The sequence below is a fragment of the Pseudorasbora parva genome, chromosome 3 (assembly GCF_024679245.1).
Source record: "Pseudorasbora parva isolate DD20220531a chromosome 3, ASM2467924v1, whole genome shotgun sequence".
NCBI classification, from domain to species: Eukaryota; Metazoa; Chordata; class Actinopteri; order Cypriniformes; family Gobionidae; genus Pseudorasbora; species Pseudorasbora parva.
The window spans coordinates 30,054,615-30,081,326 of NC_090174.1; the positions used below are offsets into that span (position 1 = coordinate 30,054,615).

At 41.8% G+C, this 26,712-nt stretch overlaps 1 protein-coding gene across 3 annotated transcripts in view; it reads right to left on the reverse strand.

Moving 5' to 3' along the window:
• Window positions 1-26,712, reverse strand: part of arid3c (AT rich interactive domain 3C (BRIGHT-like)) — a 194,850-nt gene that overhangs the window by 77,184 nt on the left and 90,954 nt on the right. For 2 of the 3 annotated variants that reach the window (XM_067438397.1, XM_067438396.1), the window contains exons 1-2: window positions 19,046-19,313; window positions 17,059-17,694 (exon numbers count right to left, since the gene is read on the reverse strand). In XM_067438397.1, coding sequence (XP_067294498.1) covers window positions 17,059-17,694; window positions 19,046-19,084 — 675 coding nt within the window. In that variant the 5' untranslated portion in view covers window positions 19,085-19,313. Of the gene's footprint in view, window positions 1-17,058; window positions 17,695-19,045; window positions 19,314-26,712 lie in introns of those variants that run through there. The other variant, XM_067438398.1, reaches the window with a different exon arrangement.

Here is a 26,712-nt window from a genome sequence, read left to right on the forward strand (position 1 = left end):
GGGAGCCGGCGCATAATGGCGGCAGTTCTTTGCTCTGAAGCATGCGCTCCAGGCGTGCCGAGGTGTGGCGGTACGACGCAGTGCTCGTTCCCTCTCAGGGAACAAGGGTTATATACATAACCCGAGCCGTTCCCTTATCGAGGGAACTTCCCACTGCGTCGAAACGCTTTGGGGAACGAGTACCCACTAGGCCACACCGAGGGTAGCGCCTGTCCTAGTGTGAAGCCGGAAACCGGGCACAACTAGGGTTGGAGCACCCTCGCGCCAGGCGTCGCAGGGAGATCCAGGCTATAAAACCTGATAAAAGTGTGTGGAGTAGCCCACCCCGCCGCCTCGCAGATATCCTGCAAGGGGACCCCAGAAAGGAGGGCCACCGAAGAGGCCATGCCTCTGGTGGAATGTGCCCTCACGGCTACAGGTGAAGGCAAACTGCGCACCTGGTAAGCCATGGTTATTGCCTGGACAATCCAGTTACTGATTGTCTGGGTAGACGCAGGCAACCCCTTCTTGGGTGAGCCAAAACACACCAACAATTGTTGAGATCTCCTCCACTGTGCGGACTTCGCCAGATACACCCTGAGTGCCCTGACCGGGCAGAGTAGGTGAAGCCTCCCCTCTTCCGCCGTCACGTGAGGCGGAGGATGAAATGCCTGCAGAACCAAGGACCTGACCACCCTCGATGGGACCTTGGGCACATAGCCCGCCCTAGGGTGTAAGATGGCCTTTACTCCACCCGGGGCAAACTCCAGGCAAGTCGGCGTTACTGCCAAGGCCTGGAGATCCCCCACTCTCCTTAGAGAGGTAATGGCGAGTAGAAAGGCCACCTTAAGGGTCAGATTCTTAGGTTCTGCTGACTCCAGTGGCTCGAAGGGGGCCTCAGCCAACCCCTCGAGAACCACTGCCAGGTCCCAGGTTGGAACTCTGGACTGAGCCACAGGCCTCATCCTCCGAGCCCCACGGAGGAACTGTACAACCAGCTGGTGCCTACCCAAAGGCCCATCACCCAGAGGAGTGTGGAAAGCCGCAATGGCAGCCACGTACACCTTGAGTGTGGACGGGGTTAGGCCCGCAGAGAAGCGATCTTGGAGGAACTCCAGCACTGAAGCCACTGGGCAGTTAACTGGGTCCTCCTCACGCCTCCTGCACCAAGTGGAAAATACATTCCACTTGAGGCTGTGCAGTCTCCTTGTGGACGGAGCCCTGGAGCTGAGTAAGGTCTCTACCACCTCTGCCGACAGGCCAGCCTCTAGGTACCTGGCCCCCTCAGGGGCCAGACCCAAAGGTTCCAAATCTCCGGCCGGGGGTGGAATATCGTCCCCGCCGCCTGAGACAGGAGATCCCTCCTCAGAGGAATCTGCCATGGATGACCTGCCAGCAGGGCTATGATATCCGAGAACCAAACTCGCGTCGGCCAACGGGGTGCTACCAGAAGTAGACTGACCCCCTGCCGACGGACCCTCTCCAGGACTCCCGGGAGCAGAGCAATCGGGGGAAATGCGTACAGACGCAGCCTCGGCCACGTCTGCACCATGGCATCCAACCCCAACGGGGCTGGATGCGTGAGGGAGAACCACAGTGGACAGTGGGACGTCTCTCGAGACGCAAACAGATCCACTTCCACTGGGCCGAACCTCTCGCATATGGCCTCCACCACTTCGGGGTGGAGCCGCCACTCCCCGGGCCTCAGCCCCTGCCTCGACAGGATGTCTGCTCCCTGATTTTGAACCCCCGGGACATACATTGCCCTGATGGACAACAGTTTCCCCTGGGACCACAGGAGGATTAGATGCGCCAATCTGCACAGAGGGCGCGATCTTACCCCTCCCTGGCGATTGAGGTACGCTACGACAGCCGTATTGTCTGTCCGCACCAGGACATGTTGGCCGCGGAGGTCCGGGAGAAAGCTCCTGAGAGCTTTGTAGACCGCCATCATCTCCAGGCAATTTATGTGCCAGGAGGAATGACGGCCCTCCCATGGGCCCCTCGCAAAGCGGCCGTCCATGACCGCGCCCCAACCAGTGAGGGAGGCGTCTGTTGAAACGGATTTCCGGCAACAGGACGCTCCCAACACTGGTCCCTGGGACCGAAACCAAGGTTTCTTCCATATGACTAGGGAACGAAGGCATCTGCGCGTTACCCTGATCATACGAAAAGGATTCCCTCTGGGGGAAAACCCCTTGGTTTTCAACCACCACTGGAGGGGTCTCATGTGTAGCAGGCCGAACGGTATCACGTTGGACGCTGCTGCCATGTGCCCCAGCACTCTCTGAAAGTGCTTCACAGTGATGGTGTGGCCTAGCCTTATTCCTGAGACCATCGCCAGTATGGTCTCGACGCGCGCGGGAGACAATTGTGCCCGCATCGTCGTCGAATCCCATACCACCCCTAGGAACGTAGTCCTCTGGGACGGCGTCAACACACTCTTGTTCGTGTTGAGTCTCAGCCCCAAGCACTTTATGTGGGCTAGAACGACATCTCGATGCCGAACCGCCATCTCGTACGACTGGGCCAGTATGAGCCAGTCGTAGGGCTGGACGATATGGCCAAAATTCATATCACGATATTTTTCTTAATTTCGGTCGATACGATATAATTCCGATATCGATATGAACTATATAAAAGCTTTAGAAAAAACTACTAAGAACTGCCACAAAGGATGTCTGTACCTACAAACTTCTGAAAAATGTATTTGCCAAGTCTATGAATAATCCTCCTATAAAACTATATAATATTTTAGAAATAAAACCAGTACAGATAAATTAATGTTCACCTTTTATTTGTATTTAGCCTTTATATGAAAAAGAAATGTGAAATCAACATCAAATAAACATAAGACTCTCACTTTATTAATATTAATATCTTTAAGTTTAAACTACAACATAGGCTGATTATATTATTCTTAATATAGATTAAACAAAGGTGCTTCAGCCAGGATTCAGCCTGACTCAGAATATTCTAGCGGATGGATCTTCTTCAGATGGTGGAACCGATCACTGACGGTGATGTCACGTGCATAACTTCAATACAGAGCGGCAAAATGCACTTAATGTGCATCCCGTGTGCAAAATGATGCGCTATAGAAGCAATGCAGTCACAACGTACAGTGCTCCTATGCCACAGACGCAGTTTATTGAGCATTTTCTTTTAAGTTTTAAATTTCAGTGAAGAACAATTCATAGCGCTCTATTCTCCATTTATGCAAAACTATAGCATATATTTAATGCTGCATTTATTTAATTAAAAATGCAGTAAAAAACGTAATACAGTGAAATATTATTCTGATCTACATCATCTGTTCACTACGTGAATATATAGTAAAGTGTCATTTATTTCTGTGATCAAAGCTGAATTTATCATCATTACTCCAGTCTTCAGAGTCACTAATCATTCTCATATTAGGATTTGATGCTCAACAAACATTTATGATTATTATCAGTGTTGAAAACAGTTTTGTTGCTCATGATGCTCCTTCATTGCTTTCATATATTGTCGCAATCGTCTGACTGTCACCTTTCAGCTCATAACGATTTGTATATGTAACGTTGTCCTTCAGCTGCAGCTCCAGCGTGACAGTAACATTAGTTCTACGAATCCGCTTTTGGACTTTCTGTGAGAGAGCGTCCTCCTCATATTTAGATACGAATAGACCTCAAGAAGCGCGCAATCAACCGAGGTTAGAGAAAGCGGTCTTTAGCGTCCCTGTTAACTTGCCCGCCCTCGCTCCAGGTAATGCCGTTTCGAATCCCGCTCGGAGCGGGTCGACTAGGACCGGTGAGACCCAGTAAAAGTGCGGGGGATGAAAATACACTTTATTAAAAGTGCGGGGGACACGCCGAACCACTTCCACTCCACTGAATTAACGTTAGTCTTTCTCTTATCAACTATTTCTTTCTCCTTATTTGTGGAAGTTCGTTCAGTCACATTTGTGTTTCGGTCAGGGAAACTCTTTTTGTAGCTAAAACTTGCTGCGTTGGATCTATCAGCCTACTACTGCTGAGCACTGACTGCCTTTCTGTGGTGTACGTCATCGCGCAAGTAGCCAATCATGTTCTGCTCTTTCTGACGGCTGCGCCCTGAACGTCAGTCAGTGAGGAATGCTGTTATATATTTATCGAAATATCGGAAATGTGTTTAAAAATCATATCACCGTTATTGAAAAAAATTATATCGTGATATATATTGATATTGAATTATTGTCCAGCCCTAGCCAGTCGTCGATATAATTCAGTACACGGATGCCCTGAAGCCTCATAGGAGCCAGGGCTGCATCCATGCACTTTGTGAATGTGCGTGGGGAGAGGGCTAGGCCGAAGGGAAGTACCCGATATTGGTACGCTTCGCCCCCGAAAGCGAACCTCAGGAACTTCCTGTGACATGGAAGGATGGAGATATGAAAGTATGCGTCCTTCAGATCTATCGTGACGAACCAGTCCTGGGACTGGATCTGACTCACGATCATGGGGATAGTGAGCATTTTGAATCTGAACCTCCTTAGAGACCGATTCAAATCCCTTAGATCTATAATCGGACGCAACCCTCCATCCTTTTTGGGAACTATAAAGTACCGGCTGTAGAAGCCGGACTCCCTGTCTGGCGGAGGAACATGTTCTATGGCCCCCTTTGCCAGTAAGGTTTTTACTTCTAGTTCCATTACCCGACCCCGCTCTGGTACCACTGTAGTCCAGGTCACCCCCCTGAACCCAGGGGGAGGCCGACCGAACTGCAGTCTGTACCCATTTTCTACAATGCGCAGGACCCATGTGGATACACTCGGAAGGCATTTCCATGCGCCGAGATAATCTACTAAGGGAACCAGCCTCTCGAGGCTGGCGTCGGGTGTTACACGAGCCTCGTCCCCGACCCCCTGAAGCGGTTGCCCGGCAGGAAGTGGTTGGGAACGAGTCTCTGTGTGCGGACGCGCCAGCTGCCCAGCCGCAGGTCTTTCCAGAGGCGGCTGGAGCAGCGTGCGTTCGCGGGAAATCGATGTGGCCCGAAGCGTCATAGACGGCGGGATTACCACATCGATTTCCCCAGGGCGCCGCGAAGGAAGCAACCTCGGTTGCCCCCTCGCGGGAGGGACCGCCCTGAGAAGTCCTGCCGAGGCTAGGACTTCTTTGCGGCAGCCTTTCGCGCCTGAAGGACGTTCCTCAGATCGCCCTTCGGAGCGGAAGGCTGCTGGTGAGCGCGCCGCCTCTGTTGCCAAGCTCCCGGAGGAGGGGCTCTAGAGGCGACGCTCTCCTTTTGCATCTGACGATGCGAGGAGGAGCTGGTAGGCGGCTGAGGCTGCCCGCTAGGGCCAGCCTTCCCGGGCTTAGAGCGGCGAGGGAGGTACTGCTGGAAGGCCGCTGACTGTCTCTTCGCCTCCTGGTGTCTGGAGACGACGGAGTTAACCGCGTCCCCAAACAGACCAGAAGGCGAGATCGGGGAGTCCAGGAGGAAGGATCTGTCCTTCTCCTTTATCCCCGACAGATTCAGCCAGAGATGTCTCTCCGTTGTCACCATAGCTGCCATGGAGCGGCCGATGGCACGGGCCGTCTCCTTGGTAACACGGAGAGACAAATCTGCGACCTTCCTAAGTTCCAGTACATCCTCCGGAGAGGGACCCTCGCCCTCATCCAGCTCTTTTAGAAGGTCAGCCTGGTAGGCCTGCAAGATCGACAAAGTGTGCAGCGCACTACCAGCCCGCCCAGCCGCCATATAAGCCTTGCCCACCAGCCCTGAGGTGTCCCTACAGGGCTTGGTGGGCAGCACCGGGGTTTTAAGGGACGATGCCGATTCGGGCGAAAGATAGCTCGCGAGAGCATCCTCCACCCGCGGCATCGCCCCATAGCCCGCCTCGCGTGCCCCCAGGACGTTGGAATAGTCCAACAGAGGGGGATTAGAGACACGCGAGGAATAGGGCTTCCTCCACGATCTACACACCTCGGTGTGCAGATCGGGGAAAAAAGGCAAACCCCGGCGCGGTGTTTGGACCCGGTGTGCGAGGAACCGGTCATCCAGCCTACTGGGTGGCCGAACTTCCTGTTCCTCCTGTGGCCACTCAATATTGAGTTTAGCCACAGCCCGGGTCAACACCTCGACCAATTCCTCCTGGGCGGGCGGATGAGGCGATGGAAAAACCTCATCCCCCGCCCCGATGCCCGCGCCCTCCGGCTCCTCGGAACCGGAGAGAACGAGCATCGGACCCTCCGCCCCGGGGGAAGAAGCCGCAAAGCGGGCTTCCACACGGGGAGGAAGATCATCGGAACTGTCCGAGGAGGATTGGGAAAGTGCCGCAGCAGTCCCAAAGCCCTCGGACAGATCCCGCTGTGAGCCCCATGATCTGCGACGCCGTGACGCCTCAGCGACCGCGGGTCCAGAACCATGGGGCTCACGAGGCTGGCCGGTCTCATCGAACACGGCCAGCCTAGAGCGGAGCAGCCTGAGTGTCAGCCGCTCACAGTGCTCACAGGCGGCTCCCTCGAGAGCCGCCCGAGCGTGCTGCACACCCAGACACTGCACACATAACAGGTGTGTATCCGATCCCGAGATGAAGCGGGGACACGGATGCACACACTGTCTAAATCCACTCTTTCCTTCCATACTTTTACTATAAATATCACTCACACACACACTCGCAACTGGACAGACAACAGTAAATAGACAGACCAAACAGAGAGCGCTATGCTGAAGAGCAATAACTGCCGCCATTATGCGCCGGCTCCCCTTTTATACTTCCGGGTACGCCGTCACAATGACGTCATCACGCACGACCAATCGGATTGGACTAGTGTTTATTCAGGCTTCAGATTCGCTGATGCTTAGGGAGCATCCCCAAAGCGTTTCGACGCAGTGGGAAGTTCCCTCGATAAGGGAACTAACACAAAGATGTCAAATAGACTTAGCTAAATAATCTTTGGTTTAAAAACACTATTCAACTTAGAGAGTACAATCAATAAGTTATAATTGTAGATTTTTAATGATGTTACCAGCAACATTTTTAAAGACAACACATCTGACACCAGATCCTAACCAGGTGTGATGACAAAGTAACAAGTGCTGTTTTTTGTTTTGTGTTTTTTTACAATAAAATAAAATGTAATATCTGTCCAAGCAAGCTGTGACCAAAAAAAAAGATAAAACATATGATAAAATTTAGATGTATTTTTTTTTCTTTTAGTTTCTGTTTCTGTGATGTATGAATTGACCCTTCGCTAAGCCACGCCCGGAAACCGCCACAGGCCAATCATGGCTTAGCAACCGTAACTAGGCACGGAAGGTCTGTCAAGCTTTCAAGCGAGGGAAACATGCCGATGAGAACTTGTGCGTATGGATTGCGCAAATCTTATACTATCCTAAAAGTTTGGATGGAGGGTGTCATTTTTTTCCTTCCCCAAAGGTAAAACTCAAGGTAAAAAATGCCAGGCGTGAATCAAGCAGTGTTTGAGGCCCTATTCATAATTAATGTTAAATGTCGACAGAATTAACAAAAACACCTACGTTTGCTTCAACAAACTGAAAAAACAGGAGGTTTTTGATGGATGCAAAATATTACATATGGTGCAGTATACAGACTATAAAAAGGACTGTCTTGGCTTTATTTATTAGTTTTGTATCGTAGTTTGTGTGCAAATTAAGACCATCATAAGGATTGTTGCAGACAGTGGCTGTGTTTATAAAATGAACAAAACTCATCATGTTTGAGAGTGACTTTCTGTTATAAGGCTGTATTTCAGTAACTGTGTGGTTTTTGATGTATGGCTCAAGTCAGTATCTCTGGCTAGTGCCTGGTCCAAGGCGTAGATTAGACCCACGGCGCGTGAGCAGTAGCATGGCGCGCTCAATATAAGAGGGAGAATCATTGCAAAGTTTTCAGGCTAATGTCTTGTGTTTATTCCACAAGATTTATTGATAAGCTGTTTGATTTATAATTATTCGATTATTTTGTAATTTCACTTACCCTGCTGTGCATGAACATACGTCAACGTATGAGGCCGCTGCTGATAGCGCTGAGACTATAGGCTTTAGCTTAAATTTTAATGAAATTATTCTCTAAACGGTTGCATATTATGTTGCAGATTTATCCTATTGCAGTCCCTTTTTTCTTGTTCTCTCCGATATTTCACCTGTTCGCCAAAAATGACTAATTATCTCCTCGGAAATGTCTGACACCGGCGCATACATACTGTAATAGACGAGCCAGGTGCGAAAGCTTGACAGGTGTAGCAACAGTAACTAAGGGGGGCGGGGCTTAGCAAAGGGTCAATTGGGGGAAATCTCAATTACAATTTTTCTGATAAAAATGGCAAATTGTGATTTAAAATCAAATAATAAAAAACATCCAGTAATAATAGCTGCAGCAGCAATGAACAGGGTTCAAGTGTTTTAAGACCTTAACGGGATCCTTAAGATAACATAAATGATGTCTCTTACTGAAATATGTAGTAGAAAACCCATGAAAGATCTACATTATTTAAAAAATCGATTTTATATTTGGACCATGGGCGGCGCCATTTTGTTTGCGTTCTAGGTTGATGACGTAGAATGGTTGCACTCGGCAATCAACTGGCGCTACCCCTAGTTTTTTTACCACAACGCAACTCGAAAATTGTTTCAGAGTTAAATTAAACCAATGAATTGATTTGTAATTGTACTTAAAACACACTTAAACATACATGTTAACCTAGATAATGTGTGATATTATTAGGCACATATCCAAGTGTTCGGGGATTGAGTGTGAAAAGCAGCTAAAGTATATCACGCTTTACTGCATGGAAACGCCGGCGCGATCACTTGCATTTTTTCAATGTAAAATACTTTATCATTTTATGTCATACAGAGACATCATTCCATACTGTAAAGGTTGTGCACACTCATAATAACAAAAAAGAAAAGAAAAACAGGATGAAACTCAGCATATAGACTACTTGCCTCACAAAAATGAGAAATATACAGCTCTGGAAAAAATTAAGAGACCGCTTAACATTGAAAAACCAATGTTAAGTGGTCTCTTAATTTTTTCCAGGACCACATTGAAAAAACACACAGACAGCACTTGTGGTAAAAGGAAGCTACAACATGTTAATTTAGTGTTAGAACCAATGAGGTTAATTTTTGCATATGATGCAGCACATTTGAGCTTCTGCAAGAACCAATGAGGTTTGTTCTCATGCATGAAGCAAATATGGTGGAACTTCTGTTTATGTGCACTGATCAATCATTATATGTGAATAAAAACCTGTTCAATCTGTTCATCATATAAAATGTTCAGAACCCCTCGATTCACATGGATTAGTTTTATGGATTTAGTTTTATCTCTTTATGAACTTTATGAAGTGTCAAATTGGTAGTTGTGTAGACTGTCAATGGAGAGACATAAATCTCTCAGATTTCAGAATTTTTCTTTGTGTATTCAAATTTTTTATGCCCCATTATCTGTAAATTATCAGTGAAAGTTCCAATCTATGAACAAAATAATAAGATTTGTATAAAACTGTACAATGAAGTGACATTATTCTACTCATCCTTCAACCATCAAACATTAGGAAACTTAAAAGTGTAAAAGCATTAACAAATTACAAAAAACTAACCCCAAAAGCTTGATTCTTACTAGGGCTGCACGATTGATCGAAATCGAACCGCAATCGCGATTTGGCTTGTGTGCGATTATGAAAGCTCAAAGGCTGCGATTTTACCCTTGACGACTTGAAGAACTCAAATACTCCATATTTTGCTGCAGTCGTGTTTATTGTCGTCATGTTTAATCAAAGCGTCTCTATCTTCTGTTTACACCGCGTTAGCTTCACATCATGGATTTCCTGAAAACTAACGTAAATTACTTCTCTGAGGCAAATGTGGCGGTTTCCGCTCGAGGGCGCCCTCTGGCTTTCAGTATGAATTAAAAAGTTTTGGGTAATCAAAAATAAGAAACTTAAAAAATTATACATTTATTGGACAATCCATCTTTTTCTTCAATGTACAGGAGTTTTTTTCCCGTACAGTGGATGCACAAGAGGTTCATATTTCATATTAAAGACAGACTTTAAGAAATTGATATCACAGATAAACCACACACACACAGCATATATATATATATATATATATATATATATATATATATATATATATATATATATATATATATATATATATATATATATATATATATATATATATATATTTAAAATAGCAAGTGCTACATTATCTTATAATAAAATCTAAAAATAAAATTGTACAGCTCATTCAGTCAAACTGGCTGATAAAGATCATTTGTGGTACAACCGTATTTATTTGAAATTATTTGTTTCAGTCTTTTTGTGTTCCCCAAACCGAAAGTGCCTCCCATATTTCAAAACGCAGAAGGCAGTTCAGGAAAAAGGCGGATAACCACTTCTCATTGCAAGTATGGTCAAATGTCTAAATTATACAGCATTCCCTTAAGACAGATTACTCAAATAGTCTTTCAGGTAAGCCACCAACTAGTCAGTTCTGCACATCCCTAACATTAAACACATCTTCTGGATGTGATTGTGTTACATCACGCAGTCGTTTCATGCACAGTGTGGTCAGACAAATTGCTTGCCACTGGAAACTTGTTGCATCACACCTGATAAGAACACAATGTTATAAAATGATGTACTGTATGGACATGTCTAAGTGCTTGACCAAACCAATCAGGCAGTAATAAACCAAATATAAGCACACACAAAAACATGTGTGTGTTTTGTGTGGAATCATTAGGATGGGGGATGTGCTGAAGAAGTTAATCTTGTAAAGAGAGTATCTGATTCTGACCGTAAGCCTAAGACACTCAATGCTTGATTCCTCCCTATCTTTCATTACAACTCTTCACCTTAATGAACGCTGACATGTGAGGCCATATGGGCCGAGACCGATGACATGAGACCTCAGCTGCTGCCATGTAATACTCACTGACTGCACTGAGTGTGTTTTACTGATACTGACACAAAGAGAAATTAAAACACTTCAACACCAAAAACCGAGATGCAAAGCTAAAGCAATATGATCTAAAAGTGTTGTACTGCTAAGCTCCGGCTTAGCCTAAACACACTGCAAAAGATTAGGCATTCCTGACCATGACCATTACTCTTGAACTGAAGGTAAACCAGCTCAGTATATCCATTAATAGCTCATTTACTTCAAGTACCAAAAAAAAAGTATGATAAACCCTGCACAGAGTGAGCAGCAAATTACTTTAATACAATGTATCACATGGACCTCAATTAATCATATGACATTGCTGCATTTAATATGAACAAAAAAAAATCACAAAATATTGCACCATATTTAAGCATGTCCAGAGTTATCTACTGTACAATAGGAGTGTGTTTCTACTGGCTCAAGTAGTGTATATAGATATATATGTATTTGAAGTGAATAGAATGCTTTGTTTATATCCTGGGCATAATGTTTGCATAGACTATGCCTGGTAACCATGATCACAAAGTGAATTGTGAAATTAAATTACAATGACTTACTACTAATAAATGAGAAATGACAATACTATGTTTTAGACAATTGAACATTGACTTAATGAAGCTAGATGTACTTATCAGTATGTTCCTGTTGTAGAAAAAAAAAACATTTTACTGTCTCAACTACTTGCTATTTCATGGCAAAATTCACAATTGACTCCAGCATACAGGAAATCACGCAGGGCACATGCACTCTAAATTGTGTGTCCAAATGATGCCATGTGTTCTACAACTGCTTGAAATCACACCTCATTCTTCAGATTAAAGGCAAAGTGTTGAAAAGCTATGGAGACTATTAACAGGGTAATGGTAGGCATTACAGTACCACGCAAAACAGAGTATACGCTTGCTCTGAGAAGGTGTTACTTATAACCACACTGGTAGGGGGTTGTCATATGCTGAGTTTGTTCAATGCCCTATGAATTTTGCAAGCTACACAAGAATGACCAAGTTTCCTGCTATTAAAATGTGACATCTACATTAAAAAGGCAAGTCAAACAAATCAATCTCCCTGTACAGATATAAACACAGACAAGCTGGTAGTTATTATCTTATGCAGTGTTTACTATTCATTAACTAGATCGGCGCGGCCTGCCACAGTTTCATAATGCACCAAATATGTATTTAAACCTCTCTTTATAACATTAAAAGGTTTTTAATATTGTCTTGTACCATTGCTTTGGCAAAGTATCTGTCCAACAAACTAAAATTGAAATAATCCACTTTATCCCCTTATCAAATTGTAAACGACTGCGACTTAATTATATAAATCTGTTTGTGCTGTGGGCTTCAAACGAAGCACACACTTTGTTCACGCGATCAGCTCGTGATCCGGTGTTTTCTGCGTCTCAGTTCACTGTCAGTGAACTACATCTCTGCATGTGTTTTGAGTTTAGCGTGTATTTAGCAATGCAACAGGCACCAGTTACATTTTATTTTAATTTAATTTCCAACATTGTTTATGGGCAGATGACTACAGCGTTTCACTAAACTTGAAACTAGAGTTGGCATCAAAATGAAAGCTTTAGAAATTAGGACAAAAGTCTTGAAATGACTCTACTGTAGTGTAAACTGTAGTTATTTTACAGTGCATTTGTTTTATAACATATATATATATATATATATATATATATATATACACTCTAAAAAAATGCTGGGTTAAAAACAACCCAAGTTGGGTTGAAAATGCACCGACCCAACAATTGGGTTGTTTTAACCCAATGGTTGAGTTGTTCTTACCCAGCAATTGGGTTGTCTTAAGCAACATTTAACCCAACCACTGGGTTAAAACAACTCAACCACTGGGTTAAAACAACTCAACCATTGGGTTAAAACAACTCAATTGTTGGGTCGGTGCATTTTCAACCCAACTTGGGTTGTTTTTAACCCAGCATTTTTTAGAGTGTATATATATATATATATATATATATATATATATATATATTACTGCCATAGGAATAATACTAATATACAATTATTATCATTATATTTTAATTGTTTAGCTTCCTAAAACACCAGAATGTAATTTAGACTGAGACACTATATTACAACTAAAATGAGGGTTGAATCCCCTTTAAAGTCTTTTTCTCTTTTTTTTTTAATCTTTTTTTTTTGCGTACTGAACATGGGATGAAGCTCTTAATTTTGAAATCTGAAAGTTGACCACATTGATGAATTTAACTTTAAAATGTACAACATTTTCTTTGTGGGTGGTGGAGGTTTGACCCCAAACCCCCCCTACAGGACCAGGGTACACCCACAACTTTCACAAATTTTAATAATAAACACTGTTATACACAATACTATATATATATAAAGACCTGTATATTCATCAGCCTCCTGCTTAAGCCATAGCAAGATGATATAGCTCTAGCTATGGGTCTGTGACCAGTTCTGAATGTTCAGTATGGTTAATGTTCAGAGCAGGCTTATAAGTTCTCCTCAAATCTGGCAGCTGATGACATGCTCAACAGGGATTTTATAACGGCCCACCAAATAGACACAGCTAAAGGAGGCTCTTATTTTTAAGACGATCTAAAACTGAAACGACTGGAATTCTATTAAATATTTCCACTGACAGCTCACGTCCAAAATGAACCTGCCACAGCTGTCGGGAGGCCTGGGTTAGCTCATAACACAGAAGGCTAACGATAGTGCTGTTGGGTAAAAATCACAACCTCTGTGCCATATGGAGAATTAGCTCCATGCATGTGTTTTAGCTTGAGACTGCATGCTGGGGCACTTAATGGCTCTCAGGACCCCAAAGCATACGAGCAAAGCAGTGTAATCAAACAGAAGGGGATACCATAGGGGTAGAGCGGGCCTGTAAAGTAAAGGAATGTCTTGTGTTGACACCGGAGTTACTGTGTGTGTGTTCATGTGTCGATTTCAAAGAAGGGCTCCAAACATTTTTATGAAGGTATTAATGGGCTTCAATTGACGTGTGTTACTTGAGAAGCCTTTAGGACAGGCCATTTAAATATCAGCAGACTAACCACAGAGGCTCATGGGTTAGGGCTGTTTTAGGCGCGTATATATCCTCTATCTCTCACTTCCACAAGTTTTTTTTTTCCTCTTCACAAAAGTATCCAGCAAAACAAAGAGCAAAGAGGTGCATATCTTTAAACCCCTGCCCACTGACGTTTGTTTAACCACAAAGACTACTTCGCCTTCCTGGCTGGGGGGGAACGTTGTCTTCCTTTCAATGATTTCACAATTGCCTCATTTCCTATTTTCTCCATGAGATGTTTTGCTTAATCGTGAGTGTTTGAGTAAATTAGGTCACCATTGGCTGCCTCTGCACACAATAATCTGTTTTGAACTGCAATTATAATATGCAAACAGATTATTTTGAATTTACGCAGGTTTTAAACCATTACTTCTAGAGGATTAAACAGTCAAACTGTCACTTTTGAGCCTTTGAACAAACAGAGTTCAGAGTTTAGAGAATGATTATATCCTCAGAGCTACACACACACACACACACACACACACACACACACACACACACACACACACACAAACACAATACATAAAACTAATTTAACTAAAGTGGACTGGAGAAGGAAAGAGAAACCTCCTTTTCCACAAGCTTATGTTGAAACCAAACACCACTGCCGGGTTTCCTCCACCCCGTTCAGCCCTGCCCAGCCCCCTCTATGGCCCTGTAAAATCCTTGTTATGGGAAAAAGCCATTATATGAGTTTTTTTCATGTTTGCAAAACATGGCATAGAGAGGCGGTGGAGGAGGGGGGTGTAGGATCAAACATACGCCCCGAAACCAAAGTGGACATAGGACTGAATAATCAAGAGAGATATTTGCTGAGGGGAAAAAGTACACAGTACTTTTAGTGAACATTTGATACGTGCTTCAAATAGGTTGAGATATAGAGCCTGCTGATAAAGCATATTAACTCTAAAGGTGAGCCTGATTGATAATACATACACTATAAAAGAAAGTCATACTTTTATTCTGCAAGGTTGCATTAAATTGATCAAAAGTGTCAGAATATTATAAAAGATCAAAAATCAGCTTCAGAAAGTAATAACATTTGTGCAATGCAAAGAAAACGTATGCATTCATTTAACAAACACTAAATAAATAAAAGTAAAATGAATACATGGAAGTGTTAAACAGAATGTGATTCTCTTTGTGCCCCCCCCCCCCCCCACACACACACACACACACAGACACACAAATGTTTGTCTAGCTTGACTGTGATGAAGTATGCAGTTTGTTCCTATTTCGTAATGGCTTGGCTTTGAGCCGACCCATACGCAGTCTGAGAGGGATATCCCAGCGTTATTGGGAGGGAGCCAGGTTGGAATGCCACCAGGTCTAGTTTCCTGCATTCCTGCCAAAACTCTACGCAACTACTTGCTTTTTCCCCCTCTCCCCTCACTATCTCTTTGACAATAAACGGCCATATGGCAACCGGTTTAACTATCTATTTTGTTTTAATTAAGAAACTATGAGCTGACTCTTAAAGATCTTTCAAAGCATGGTCTATTTAGCATTTTAATTACTTTCGTAAGTACAGACACCAGGAGTTTGGTCAAGCAAATTTAATGCTTCCGTCTATTTTTACATTCCTCAAAACAGCCATTCTTATTTCATGAAGGCATTTATAGCATATAGGCATTTTTTGAAGTGTTGAAAACAGGCAGTACACTGGCTCCAGTCAGTCTGCCAAATGCCATCGGCATCCTTTCATTGTTTCTGCATTTCACTTGATTTGTCCAAATAGCTCAAGAGCGATTACAAAATGCATGTCCAAGACTTCCGCAAAACAACATTAATTGTCTTATGTAACACTATTCTCAGTATTAAAAAGGAAATATTGTGGTTGGTTGGTATTAATCTTACATGATCCTATATATATGTGTGTGTGTGTGTGTGTGTGTGTGTGTGTGTGTGTGTGTGTGTGTGTGTGTGTGTGTGTGTGTGTGTGTGTGTGTGTGTGTGTGTGTGTGTGTGTGTGTGTGTGTGTGTGTGTGTGTGTGTGTGCGCGCAAAACTTCTAGATATTAAAACCAATCTATTTACAACACGTTATTAAAATAATCACAATTACAGTTTACATTTCTTCTGTGTTGAATATGTTTAAGATACTTCTGATGCATACTTCTGATACTTCCCTCAATTTCATCAGCCAATCAAAGCAGCTGTCTTTATTCAAACTGCACTGTAGCCCTTACGTTAAACCAGTGCTTACACTAATGCTCCGCTAATGTGCATGTCTCATTTGGCCAGTCTCTGAATGATCTATCATAAATAAGGAATGGCAAGTCCATCCAGGCTCATGCTGTATAGATCTGTGTTTGCTTAAGAGCTTCACTCTCAGTGTATCACTCTAAATTATCTCCTGAGAATATAGTGGAACTAAACTGCTGCAGCATAACTGAAACATTCTCACACATAATACTGAATTTACAGGTGCACTAGCTGACTTTGAATAACTAAAACATCTAGTTCTCCCATACAAAAAAACAGCTTAAAACGATTAAAACCAACTGAAGCCACACTAGTATTTTGTGTGTGTACACATCAACAGCAAAGACTCTAATAACAACATGTTTCTTCTATACGCACTCTGCAAAAATACCTCAGACCTAAATTATGAAATGGTGATATTTAAATATTTTAAGCAAGTATTTAAGCAATTCATTCTTCTAATTTGAAAAGTAGTCCAAAAAGTGTAGTGTATGCAGGTTGTAAGTTTGATTTTACTTCAAAATTGTAATGCAGTGATTAAACAAGTGGGGAAACTGTACCGTGCAGGCTATATGTCTATGTGTTAATACCTTATAGGCTTACTCAATATATAAAGTAAATGCATGATGAAAGTGTATGGACCGTACAGATTACATTATCAAGCATTAAAGTTCTGGCACTGCCATAAAAGCCTGTTGTTTTTTGTTGATGTTTACTAGCTGTTTAGTTCTAAAATTTACTGGACTTCAACAATTAGTTTCACACAGGGCTTAACCCAATCTCACTTCATGCTTTTAAACTTTACACATTAGTAATCACCATACAGTTATAAGAGTGCATTTCTAGAATCCCACTCGTGGACATAGCCTACCTGTTTGAACTGCTCCTCATAAGTCCATTCGTGGTGCTGCGATTGTGCTTGTGGTGCCAAACCACTCGGTGATTCAGCCTGTCCTGGGACTGGATAGGGAGGCTGGACTCTGGATAGATGAATCGGGGTACTTTTTGGAGATTGCCCCGCACCGGGATAAACAGCATGGCGCGGTGGGTAATGAGCTAGGGGTCCTTCCAAATCTTCATCCCCTCCACCCTCGTTCATACTGTCATCTTCATCCAAGTCGCGCTCCTCGTCATCCATGCCGCGGTCCAGGTCTAGGTCAGCATCGTCATCATCATCATCATCGATGTCGGAGTCGGCTGCGCGCTCATTCGGGTGGCCGGAGCTCGAGTTCGGGGCTCCCGCAGCGAACGCTCCCCTGACTGCTGCTTGATAGTGGCGGAAAGCTAGAGCTTGCTGATGAATCTGCGACTCCACCATAGACCTGATGTCTTTCTCTTTTTCGGCTTGGCGGATCTTCTCCTCCAGGGCGAGTCGAGCCGCTTGTTGTCGCTGGAGGTTCTCCATAACCGCCTCCAGCTTCATCCCGCCGCCGCCGCTCGAGTGACTGTGAGCGCTAGAAGAGCTGACCAGCAGAGGAAGAGTGCTCGCCGACGAGAAAGCGGCTTGCTGTGGGCAACAAAAAGCAAAATGTACTACAAATTTAAGCAGGAAGAGTGATGCGAATTATGGGGGGTTTAGTGGAGCCAGACCCCCTTAATTAAGACTTGAGCCCCTTCCCAAAAATTATCCAAAATATTTTGTTGGGGGTGGGGGAGGGGAGTGAAGTAGTCTACATTTTATTTTTCATTAAAGTATAGCGTTTTTAAGTATAAAAGTCAAATTTTAAATTAGTTAGAGCACGTATTGTAACCCATTGTCAAAAAAGACTAACGAACAAGTTTGTCAGAGGTAACCATAACAACTAGTTCGCATACAATAAAACATAAACAGTATGTGTCACTTTATTGCAGTTTTACATATCAGAACTATAGTAACAATAAAACCCTGTAATAAACAAAAACTCGTTTTTTTTCTTAATTTTTTTTAAAAAAATATATATATTTATTTACCTAAAGTATTTTAGGTAAGCTAATTGATGTTTAGCTTGTGCTGCTAAACTAGTGGCGCCAAATTACAATTTGGGCGTGCATGACGTGCCCAGACAGTTTGATAAAGAACATTTACATTTTATAGTTTAGCAGACATTCTTTAAAATGTACATGTAGTATAGATGATAATCTTCAAAAGAATGTCGAAACTTATAATTAACTTAGTTATTTTACTAGGCTATAAGCTAAAAAAGCTAAATAGTAGCTACTATAAACATTTAGACTTTGAAAAAATAGCCTATATGACTGATTCAAATTATAAAAGATCTTCTCATCAATGTCATAACTTTGTTTTCAACAATTTATGCAATTTGTATTTCTGCTCGATTTTCTTCATTAGTAGGCTAGTCTAATTAAAGTAGTCAAAAAACAAAACTCATCACTGCAGGTAACTTCGGCACCATTTTAACTTAGGCTAATTTAATACAACAATCAAAACTTTTTTAATTTTGAGCTATTACTATCTTTTTTTTAATGTCTAGATGAAATTAGTCTGCCGACCAAATCAGTGCACCACAGTTCATAGGCTAAAATAACTTTGGTAAGCATGAATCGTGGTTTCCTATGGAAATTATTCCACGAATAAGATCAACTAGCCTACTACACAAACTATAGGCTACCTGACGGTCAGCATCAACGAAGCTGTAAATGCGTGCAATGTGAAAAACTTCAATGACAGAAATATGACAATGTATGTAGCCTGTACTTGCCGTTGCTACAGTAGCTATAGGTCGAGGCGCTGCGTAGTGTAACAAAACATGCGGTAATCTATAAACAACTTATAAGTGCACTAGATCAAAATGCAACCTTTAAATGAAACGCGCCATACAACTTTCTATTATACCCAAGGAGAAAAAGCGCGTGCTTACCAGTGCAGATTTAGTTGCTATGCTTGTGTTGTCAACCATGCTTCTCCCGTCAAATGCGACGAATTTGCTCAAAAGTGACCTTTTTCCCCAAACAAAGTCAGAAGTGGTTGTATTCCCGTCTCAACATCTAGATCTGTGTCGTGAAAGCAAAGAAATGGCTCTTTACGAAAGCGGTTTCGCGACGCGCTCGCGGTCTCTGAGCGATTTGGCAACAAGTGGCTGTAACTGTAGCGAGAATGACCTCTGATGACTAGAGATCAGATCAGTCCCTCTGCCTCCATCTGCTCTCTATACGTCAATAGACATGGATATAAGGCAATCAGGGCAGGGTCTGCACTCAGCCAACAGAAATACAGCTGAGCAGCGAACACGATCAGCTTCCTGCGCGCGCTTCATCTACACTTTAAACTTAATTCGAAACTAATTGAACGCTTTAAACGATTGGTAGCTACATTTAACATGAACGCTCTGACTTTGGGAGATGAACGTTTAGAATATTAAGAAAGAGCTATTCAAAGGTCGAAGGGGGGTTAGCTTTGCGTGAAACTCCAATGATAACATTTTACAATAAGGCTGTATTTAACATTAGTTAATGCAGTTAAAATGAACTAACCACAACCCCTCTGTTCAGAATTATTTAATCTTTGTTAATGTTAGTTAATAAAAAATACAGCTGTTCATGATTTGTTCATGTTAGGGTTAATAAATGCTAATAAATGCTTTGTGCAGTTCATATTTCATGATAACTAATGTAGTTAACTAATGAACCTTATTGTAAAGTGTTACCGAAATGGGTATGGCATATAATGTTGCAAGCTGTTCTTCAAAGCAAATGCACGCATACATTTCCACCATGTATGTGTGTTCTGACTGTTGCAAATAGGCCAAATGCATTACATTTGTTGAAAATATGTATTTATTTTACATGATATATATAGAGCTACATTAAACATAGTTTATGCACACATTACCTACATCTAATAACAATGCAAGAGATCACTGAAAATACTAAAACCCCAGGTTTGATTTAAGATGTGCAATTTAGGCGCTGAATTAAATGTTGCCTTATTATTTTATCATTAATGTAAAATGCAGTCTATGATCGTTCATCATGCTAAAAGTTAATCGGCTGCATTACACTAGCATCTAGACAGAGTTAAATAGTACTGATAAATATCGAGTGTTCTTCTGTAAATACACCCTTCTGACTGCAGAACATATAATTGCCATTCGCCCTGCAATTATCCAAGATTTGTAATTATATGAACCGATAAACAGACTTACAACTGAATTCCATATAATTTCAGAAAAGTACATTAGTCATTACCACAGTTATTAGGGTTTTAAACAATTTTGTGGTAAGAAAGCCAAAGGTGCTTTTGCAACGTTATCTGAATCATGGTTGTGAGATAGATAGATAGATAGATAGATAGATAGATAGATAGATAGATAGATAGATAGATAGATAGACAGACAGACAGACAGACAGACAGACAGACAGACAGACAGACAGACAGACAGACAGACAGACAGACAGACAGACAGACAGACAGACAGACAGACAGACAGACAGATAGATAGATAGATAGATAGATAGATAGATAGATAGATAGATAGATAGATAGATAGATAGATAGATAGATAGATAGATAGATAGATAGACAGACTGACAGACAGTCAGAGATAAGGAGTTATATAGACAATGTTTGACTGTCATACATTTGATGTCTGTATTAGTCCAGATAGCACTGAACTGCAGGTAATTTCTCCCATGACCCCTCTGCTCTCTGATTATGATGAAATAACCCATTATCTTTTGACCCCAATAACTCCTGCAAGAATCCTGTGTTGCTTTATGCCCTCGAACTGTTGAGCAAAATTGATAATCATTCCACGGTTACAATCCATTCAAGTTAATGCAATGCTAAGGTCTTGCACTGACACTGATTAGGCTAGAATGATGGTTCATATGTTTGACACAGTGAACTGTGCTCAGAGAAATTACTCAATGACAGATTTGAAATCACACACTTTACACAATCAATAAATTATCATGCGTGCATAATCATAGAACAAAAACAATGCTTTTCTATTATAACTAATAAAATACAGTATTTGGGACACATGCCAAATATCTAATGCGATGATAAAAAAACAAAACAAAAAAATACGTAACCTATCAGATTGAGATCAATGTTGTCAAGGTTATTTAAACAAAAGCACTGTCCCGACAATGCGAGAAACTTCTCAGTAGATTAAAAATCACACAATAAACACAAACGTTGCCTGTTAATGGTGCAAACAAAGGTTGTTTAACATCGCCACCTGCTGTTCGCGATCGGTAAATACATCAAAGCAATACTATAATTTAAGAGACATGAGAGTTAAACGTTTAAATTAATGCCAGAAATGTTAAAACTGGATGAATGTAGTGTTCCACAATGCTAATCCTATTTATTATCATAACGTTTTTCATGATCCAGTTTCAGATGGATAAAATGACTCAGCATAAAACTTGCTGTTAGATTATTTTTCATACCACTCACATCCTCAGAAACACTTAGCTAATGAAAACATGAAAGCGTTTGTGCTTGGCATCAGCTAGCAACTGGGTGAATTCAATAACACTAATACATTGGCTGGCTTAACAGATAAAGCACAATGGTGTTTTTGAGAAGAAGAAAAAAACAGCAGTTAAACAACACCACTGACAACAAAATGACATTAGTATAGCAGAATTATTTATATTATATTCAGAATTAAAGTCATAAATGTGGCATATGCAAAGTAAAAATTTAAATGCATTTTTTCTAAAGCTCAAAATTGGTCAAAAACCGTAACGCAAGTTCAGAAATTCTACTGGTATATATCACATCAGAAACATTTCTAACGCAGGTACCCTACCTTGGTTTGACTTTAGTGAAAATCGAATTTGTTAAAAATTAAGATTAAATGCTGAGTACATTTTAAGAGAATGTTTTTTAAGAATACTGATCAAATTAGTGCAAAAAACAAAGATAAAGAGAAGAACAGAAACAGAAAGCAGAGGGCAGTGGAAATAAAGATTTACAAAGCTCACTGCTTAGCATCCCAATAAAATGGAGGAATGGATTTAATGGGTCAAGTTGGTTCTAATGGAAAATAATCAGCAGTGGATAGTAGATTTATAAATATACAACCAGCCCTGTACTTGACAGACAACTATTTCAGGATCTGAAAGTAAAAGTTTCAGTACAAGTTTAGGCACATTCTTTTAGTTACATGACAGAGATAACAGGTGTGAGGTGGATTTGGCATTATAGTCAAAATGAATGTAGAATCTTTGCAAAACTGAACATTTTTTTAAAAGAACTTTGCAATTTGATATGTTGCAGTGTTTAAAAAACACCTGTGAAATCTGCAGTAATTGACTGTTAAGTTCACATTAGAATACTGTAGATTCAGTCAAAAAAGCAGTAATGAAAGAAGTACTGTGAGAGTCACAGTAACCGGCAATTTCCTGTACAAAATCAATGTTGGTCTATTGTAGAAAACAAAATAACAAATTGTGTACTATAGAAAAATCACAGTACCCAACAATGTTCTGTAGAAAACACAAAAAGAAAAGCACAGTATGTCTAAGGAAAACACATGGAAGCTGGGTTGCCAGCCAATTACTACATTTAAATTAACCTCACTGTAATTCAGTTACATTTTCACTCTAAATAGAGAACAGAGGAAGCAAATGTATTCTTTAATAAAACTTCAAAAATGTCAAAAATTAGCAGAAAGTCACAGAGATTTTATTGTTTTCAACACATCTAGCAATAAGTGAATACTGAATAATAAAGCTTGTTGTAATGATGAGCTGTTTAAGTGACCGTTGGATAAATGTTTAATTCATGACTGTTTAATTCATACTGAAATAATAAATATACATGACTTTATATATAGCCTATGTAATGACTGTATATATATAAAGTCTTTGAAATTAGTAGAAAAAATGTAAAAATCCGTACAAAAAGGCTTTAGATGAAAGTGGCGAACAATGAGAGTCCCCTCCTGTCATGAGGGAGTCATTCAAACTGCCAACTGTCAACAGAAAAAAACATTTTTTTTCTTTTTTTTGAGCCGAAACAATATAACTAAACAGCACCTAAACATTAAGAATCAGTTGGTGCTGATAGCCTTGACACATCTGTTTCTCTGGTGACCTGAGTTTGATTCCTTCCTCGAGGTCCCCTGCTGATCCCATTCCCCTCTCTCCACCCTAAGCTTTCCTGTCAATCGCTACACTTCCCACGCAAAAAAAAAAAACAGTACTTTACTTTACAGTGAGGTACATGGTTGCTATAAACACAGCGAAAATAAGGTACTTGTCACTTGCTGCCAGTTAATTACTGTGAATTTTACGCTTAGTTTCTTACAGTGCATTTGAACTTGTATGAAACATCTTTGCAGCTAGAAAAACCTGCTACAGTGCACCCACCAGACACTTATGCTGGAAAGTTAACATTGGTATATAATGACATGAATGCAGATTTGTCGGCTGTACATCCAAGATGTGAATATCCCGTTCTGTTTTTTTGGATGGAGATCTGGTGACTGTTAAGACTATTTGAGTACAGTGAAATTATTGTCATGTTCAAGACCTGTAGGGATGGACATGGTCAGCAACAATACTCAGGTTGGCTGTAGTGTTCAAAAAATGCTCAATTATATGGGACCGAAAGTGTGGCAAGAAAATTTTCCCCAAACCATTACACCACCACCACCATGGATTCATGCCTTCATGTTTATGCCAAATTCTGACCCTATCTGATGGTCACAGCAAGACTCATCAGACTAGGCAGCGTTTTCCAGTCTATATTTGTCCAATTTTAGTGAGCCAGTATAAATTGTAGCCTGTTTCCTGTTTTTAGCTAACAGGGGTGGCACCTGGTGTAGCCTGTCTTCTGCTGCTGTAGCCCATCTGCTTCAAGGTTTGATTTGTTGTTTGTCCAGAGATGATATTCTGCAGACTTTTCTTATTATTTGAGTTAAACCAGTATGGACATTTTACTCTGACCTTTGGCATCAACGAGGCATTTTCACCCACAGAACTGCCGCTTAGGTTATTTTCTCTTTTCTATTTTCCAAGAGATGGTTGTGTGTAAAAATCTCAGTAGATCAGCAGTTTCTGAAATACTCAGACCAATCTGTCTGGCACCAACAGCTACGCCACATTCAAAGTCCCTTAAATCACCTTCCTTTACTATTCTGATGCTCAGTTTGAACTTCAGCAGATTGTCTTGACCATGTCTACATGACTAAATGCACTGAGTGGCTGCCATGTAATTGGCAGATTAGATATTTGCATTAACATACAGTTGAACAGGTGTACGTAGTATGTGTATATTGAATATGAATCTGCACGGTATACCAATCATATTTTTAAAACTTATGTAGGCCTACACTTTACTGAATTCAGTCCACATCATAGCTCATTTAAAGTATTTTGATTGTTGCTCTGCTATATTTCCTTCAAGCAGGTGAGTTCTGAACCTTCTTTTGTAACTAGGCAACTGCAGCAGTCACATGATTACAGTTTAAAAATTATGTTTTAAAGCAGCACTAGGTAACTTTTCAACCTTCATAATATATTTTTTAAGACTCTTGTGATGATAAATCGACTTACAATAGGTTGAATGACACGTTCCTGATGGGGTCTGTATCGTTTTTAATCGTACTTTTAAACTTAAGAACAAGTAACCCGAGAACAAAAAGAACTACAAAATTCGACAGCTTTACGGCATATAGGTCACTTCCACCAACACCCACACTTCCTTAAATTCGGAAGTGCAAGCCCAACTTTGTTCGTCGGATAATATAGTCGTGTCCGAAGCAGCAGAGACAAATAAGAAAGAAAAGGTTTTGTTGGAGGAAAGCAATAAGAGGAAACGAAAAAGTGATGGGATTAAAGGCAGGACGAGGATCAACATTGGACCAGTGTTTGCTCGTCGGCGTGAGCTGAAGGAGGCGTGCCCGACCGATGCTGTCATGGTTGTTACGGTGAGCTACCACTCAAACATTGAACTGAAGTATCATATAGATTCTGTAAAACGGTAACCAATAGACTACTATAATGACGCTGGCTTGTAAACGTGAGCATCGTGATTATTTGGCGTTTGAAAAAAATAAAACCCATGAAATTATATTCATATGGCATGCTGAAACATGCCACTGACTGTAACGTTACCTGGGATGAAGACATTTCACACGCGACACCAGAAGAACTCTGAACTCCTCTTGCAGTGTTCAGGGGAACTGTTAGTGCTGCACCAACCCGCGGCGCCACTTTAATGAAGTTATTTGGCCCGCACCGCACCACTGTATATATTTTTACAACCCGCCGCGCACCCGCGACCATTAAATAGACAAACGGGAGCCCACGCATCACTAGAGCCCCTTTCACACTGCGATTCCGGCAAATACACGGATAATGCGACCCGGCATTTGTTCCCGGGTCGCTAGATTTGGTCCATTCACACTGCCAACAAAATACCGTAATATGTGCACTTTTCACACACAACCCGTAACGGTCCCGGGTCGAGTTGACACGTGACATCCTGATGTGACGTATAATGGCGAGCGATCTCAGCTTCAGAGCGGATAGTAAGGAGCTCCGTGGTCTCGACTTGTGTCCAGTTTGCGCACATTTCTGCTTGTTTAATTTTGGTTTCTTTTGTAAACGAACACTCTCTGCATTTAAAACACCGACTAGCTCTTCTGGCACTGCAGGGTTGTAATACAGGCATTAGTTTCGGCTTTTGTTCACACAGCGCTCGTTCCGGGTCGAATACCGCAATATTACTAGGTCCCCGACCCGGGTCGAATTCGGTAATCAATCCCGGGAAGTGGTTGCTTTCACACAGAAGGCGACCCGGGAATATTGCGGGTCCGACAAGCAGTGTGAAAGGGGCTTAGTTCAGGGCTATCAGGGTTGTCATGTCAACAAATGCACACGATGGCATCCCCTGTTGTAGGATGACAGATCTTACGACAGTAGTTGAGGACATTATTTTTTCCAAACTGTAGGGGGACCCCGAGAGCAAAAGTAGCCAAGTGCTGCTTTAAAGGTCACTGAATGATGAACCATAATTGCAATCAACACAGTCTCACCCCTACTCGTCAAATGTTGCCGAACGGTCAAGGGACCCTGACGTCAGCTGTTGACGCACAGGGTACCCCTAAATCGCCATTTTTCGACGTACTGGGTAATCCACTGATTTCAATGAGAAACCTAGGACGTCATAAACAGACGTGTTGGGCATGTGAATGTTATCGTTATGATGGAATATATTGGGTTATAATTTTTCCATTATGACATGTTGGAGTGTGATTCTCAATTTAATCAGCCAGCACAATTGTATTTACATTTATTTACGCTATGATACACGTTTGAAACAGCAGTCAAACCCCACCCCACCCTAAACCTACCCATTTGCGTATTATATGATATAAAACACAGACTGTAACAGACAACAGGCACACTTTATTGAAAAAGTCCAACTATTCCGAGGCCAAACGATTGAATTGTGTGAAGAAAAGACCCAAAAGCAATCACCGTCTCTATCCGCGCCGCGCGCGCCCTGGCGTCACACTGAAGACGCCACAGGTAGACCCCTCGGCGTCACGTGATGGACGAA